The 4,528-nt window shown below is 37.5% G+C and overlaps 1 protein-coding gene across 1 annotated transcript; it reads right to left on the bottom strand.

Annotated features, from left to right (window-relative positions):
- Nucleotides 1-705: 705 nt before the first annotated feature.
- On the bottom strand, nt 706-4,146 carry LOC106300638 (probable serine/threonine-protein kinase At1g54610). The gene is made up of 8 exons (XM_013736828.1): nt 3,284-4,146; nt 2,928-3,212; nt 2,519-2,836; nt 2,216-2,443; nt 2,034-2,134; nt 1,822-1,936; nt 1,196-1,618; nt 706-1,124 (listed from the first exon to the last, which is right to left on the bottom strand). Exons 1-8 carry the CDS (start codon nt 3,668-3,670, stop codon nt 906-908), a joined length of 2,076 nt encoding a protein of 691 aa, XP_013592282.1. The 5' UTR covers nt 3,671-4,146; the 3' UTR covers nt 706-905.
- Nucleotides 4,147-4,528: the final 382 nt, after the last annotated feature.

Below are 4,528 nucleotides of genomic sequence, written 5' to 3'. Positions count from 1 at the left end.
GTGTCAGCAACCGAGATAGACGCTGTATTTCTCTCGAATAAAATGAAACGGTCAGGTGAACAAGAAGAGACCATATTTCTTTATTATTATTTTTAAATGAAAAGATATCATAATTAAAATAGTTACAAATATTTTAAATTATTAGCTTTAGTGAAATACATGTTAATTTTTATACATGTATTATATAGTTTGCTAATATTAATCCGTCTTAACAACATATCATATTTTTGAACGTATGTATTTATAATTATAAAAATAAAGTTTATATAAATTTATTATAATTTACCATATTTAGCTCAATATAATAAAAAAAATTTAACACGATTGATTATGATTATATAATAGATAAAATATGATATAATTTTATTTTTCATTTTATAAGCAATAAGTGAATATATTAATGTATAATAATATTTCAAAACCAACTAAGAAATTAGTGTAAATATTTACATTTAGTTTTTGAAAATTAAGATGTTGATAAAATGTTTTGAAACATATTTTTTAAAATAAAAAATATCAAAAAACATTATGATTAAAGTAATTCAAAGATTATATGTGTTATTAGTTTTAATAAAAAATTTAAAAAATAATCCAAATTAAAAAATCAAACATAACAGAAATCATTACTTCTATTTTAATTGCATAGATAATTTTTATTGATTTTGTTCTTCTAGATTTAAATTTATAAATTAGCCCGTTTCTACACGTCGCTAAGATAATATGATATTACATGAAGTCAAAACGTGACAAGACTTGATTCTATGATCTTGAATCAATAAAAATTACATTATTTTTCACTCAGAATACGCCGTGTGTTTTTTTCAAAAAAAATACGCCGCGTGTTAAGAAGTTTCAAGCAAATGAGTTTCTTTTTTTTTGATCATATACTTTAGCCTCTGAGATGGTCAACGGCTAGACAGAGATGAGGGATGATTGGTTGACACTTGTTGGCTCGATGCTTCTTCAGCTTGATGTTTTCTAACACGAGCCTTATCGATTCTTGCTCTTCTCACAGCTTCTTGGATATGTCGATCATGGTCTTTTAGCACCTGATCCATGTTTCCTGATGGAACCACCAAAGGTCCTGAGTAATGAATCTTGTGCCCTTTTGATCCATAACCCAACTGCAACCACAAAACAAGACAAGTTGGTCTCTCACTATTGGTAGCTACTACAAATAGAAAGCAGCACTTACAAGAACCGAGTCTTGCTTGTTTCTTCTACCATTCTCTTCTTGGTTTGCTTCTTCAGAGGTTTCCTTGAATGAACCTGGAAGCCGACTCATTCCTCTGCAAGTCTCTTGCTGCGATTCGCTTGTTCTTGTTGCAACAAAACCGGGCATTGCCGAGTAATCAGCAGCAGCTATGGATGAAACTTTCTGAGAGGGATCTTGGTAGTTCCTTTTACCCCCCTTTGCGGAAGCAGATCTACGCGTAAGAGGACCTGAATGTGAAGCTCTCTTGTGAGGAACAATAATGTTGCCCTGAGATTCTCTGTTCGGTTCAAATGCTTGAGATGATGTTCTTGGTGGATCGATCGGGAAACCAGAAGCAACTTCTTCAGGATGTGGATTAAACTTCTCGCTTCTGCTTCTATTATTAGCCTGGCTCTGCCTCTTCTGCAAGTAAAGGGAGAGAGAGTAAGCAAAAGAAGCTTTAACATCAAAAGAGATGAGAAGTTTTATCAATGTTCTAAAATTCGGTTTAGGCGAAACAATTTTCTTAAAATCTAATTTAAGCGATTCAAATCAGTTTAAACCGCCTCTAAATTGGTCTAAATCGATCTAAATTGGTCTAAATCTGTTTTATCGGATTATTTTACCTGCATAGATGCAACCAGCTCTGCATTGGCGTCAGGGGCAGGGATGGCTCGAGAGTCCTTGGTTCCTCCTCTCCTTTCTTGGTGTCTTTGGTCACACTTGTTTCCTCCAGCTTGTCTACACACACAGAGAGCAAGACAGATTCAAGCTCTTTTTTAAGAGCACTACTAGTGATCTAGCATTATAGTTTGCATATAAAAGATTGATGTCAGACCTTCTAATTTCTTCATCCCGCATCCTCGCGTCGAGCTCTTTGCTGGGAGGATATTTAGGCAAGCTTGAAGGATCACATGGCAGAGGTCTAGCGGAAAAGAACTGAAAACAAAAGAATCATAAATTTGAGGTTACAAAAACATTAAGAACAGAGAGTATTTACTGTCTGAGAAGTGTGATTACCTCGCTTTGGAGAGCTGAGTTGGCAGTCCCACGATCGTCAGGATTTACTGAAAGCAGAGTTTCAAGAAGGGCTAAAGCTGGCTGAGGAAACTCCTTGAATGTTTCATCAACTATGCGTTTATAGGGCTGGGTAGGCTTGAAGATCGTCGCATGAGGCAACCTAGATTTCACCCAATAGTCTTCTGAAGGCGAGCCGCACAGCTTGAAAATCTTGTGCAGCTGTTCCACCTGTTAACACCATAAGCAAAACTAGTCTCAATGAACTCAGAGCAGAGATTCAAACTAAAGACAGTAAAATATTACCTCGGTTCTACCAGGCATGATAGGCTTGCCTGCGTACAGTTCAGCAAGAATACAACCTGTGCTCCACAAATCAACCGCTGCTCCATAGCGTGTTGCTCCGAGCAAAAGCTCAGGTGGACGGTACCAAAGAGTCACCACACGGCTAGTCAAAGGCTGAGTCTGATTCGGATCAAAGAAGCTAGCTAAGCCAAAGTCAGCAATCTTTAAAACTCCACTGTTATCTATTAGAAGGTTCGAGCCTTTAATGTCCCTATGAAGTACACCACGGCTGTGACAATGGTCTAGTCCGCGTAACAGTTGCTGCAAGTAACATTTAACCTGCACACAAGAACAAAGGAAAGGTAAGACTCAGAGAACTGAATCCGCTCACACAGTCCTGAAGGAGTTGAAAACAAACATCCAAAGGTACCTGCGATTCAGAAAATTTAACTGCGGGATGCGAGGCTAGTCCAGCTAGATCATGCTCCATGTACTCGAAAACAAGGTATAAGCTGCAAGACATTCTTGATGTAACTAAGCCTTCTAGCTTAATGATGTTGGGGTGATCAAGGCGGCGCAGTATCTGGATCTCTCTCGCCATAAAACGCACGCTTTCCGGCTCTAGATTATCAAACCTAACTTTCTTCAAAGCCACAATCTTCTTCTGATCCAGGTCTCTAGCTCTGTACACATTACTATAAGTACCCTGCCCAATCTGCATAAACCAATGGCATTAGAGATCTTTCTATATTTTGGAAACATGCCAATAGAAGAAAGAAGAGTTACTTTGTCCAGCTTCTCGAAAGAGTCAGCACGGCGCGGGACCCATCCTTTGATAGCTTCTCCGGCAACAGAAGCCAACCATGGAGGCCAGCCTGCAGCTACATACTCTCCTTCGACTCCTTTAGCTATGGTGATACCCATTGGGAAGTTGGAAGCAGCAACATTCTCTGTCTTCTTCTTCTCCCTTCTACCACTCAAACTCTCCCCACGCGAAACATTCGGTCTAACACTAACAACATCAGGCTGTTCCTTTGTCCTCCTAAGAGGCTCTTCTCTTCTGGAATAACAAGTAACGGGTCTTGAAACAACTCTGTTCTCAGAAGAAGACTTGTCTCTTGGGCTGTCTTTGCTGTCTTCTATAGCAGAAGGCTTACACCAAACACAACCCATTTGCTCAATCTAAATAAGAAATTGCTTTGAAACTAAACAAGTGGCCCCACATGAAATAACCTAACAAAAGTCTGAAATTAAAGGAACCCTAGAAACTATTGAGTATAACCCAGAAAGGAAAAAAAAAAGTGATTTTTATTCCGTAGTTTGCAAAATGTGCCCCCAGATCAAGACGACGGTTTCAGGAACTTATGATTCGTGTAGGGAATTGAAGATTCTCAACAGCTATGAACTTGTCTGCGTAAAGCAAGTACCTTTTTCGAGTGATTGTAGAGAGAGAGAGAGAGAGAGACTAAAACAGAGGAAGCAAATGTAAAGTTGAGAACTTTGCAGGAAAATTCTTAAACAGAGAGAGAGAGAGAAATCAAAAGGGCTTAACAGAGGCTGCTTGAGAGAGGAATGGGATCTAGGGGGCGGAGAGATTTCGAGAGACACATGTGTGTTGAAGCAGAAGGTGAATTACAAGTTTTACAAAAATTGGAAAAAAGGAGAATTTTTAAATAGATAAATAATAATATTCGGGTAATAAAGATTTTCACCGTATATTTATGACTTATGAGTAGTGGGTGAGTTAAAATATGAAAACAAAAAAACTTATAAAAACAGTAAAAGAACTTTATAAAAACAGTAAAACTAATTTAAAAAATTTTTAAAAAGTTTTCTTTTTGGAAAATCGAAGCTGGGACATGCGAAAGACATTCTTGATTCGTCAAAACCACGCGCTTTTTAACACTTAATAATCATATGATTACAAAACTAATCAAAATCCTTCTTCTGATAGGTTTGCGGAAAATCGCATAAAAACCCTGAAAGTATCATTGACACTTAAAACTTTGGAAGTTTTTTCACCGACACTTT

This window comes from Brassica oleracea, chromosome C6 (genome assembly GCF_000695525.1).
Source record: "Brassica oleracea var. oleracea cultivar TO1000 chromosome C6, BOL, whole genome shotgun sequence".
NCBI classification, from domain to species: Eukaryota; Viridiplantae; Streptophyta; class Magnoliopsida; order Brassicales; family Brassicaceae; genus Brassica; species Brassica oleracea.
Note: the sequence above shows the minus strand (reverse complement) of the source record. Positions and strands in the feature narration are given on the sequence as shown.

Bases quoted from the DNA above. Each gene is read 5' to 3' on its own strand.
- LOC106300638 (XM_013736828.1), bottom strand. From the start codon at position 3,670: ATGGGTTGTGTTTGGTGTAAGCCTTCTGCTATAGAAGACAGCAAAGAC. The intron at 2,837-2,927 runs GTACCTTTGGAT...TCTTGTGTGCAG, and splicing joins TTAAATTTTCTGAATCGCAG to GTTAAATGTTACTTGCAGCA. The intron at 1,937-2,033 runs GTCTGACATCAA...CTGTGTGTGTAG, and splicing joins CGGGATGAAGAAATTAGAAG to ACAAGCTGGAGGAAACAAGT.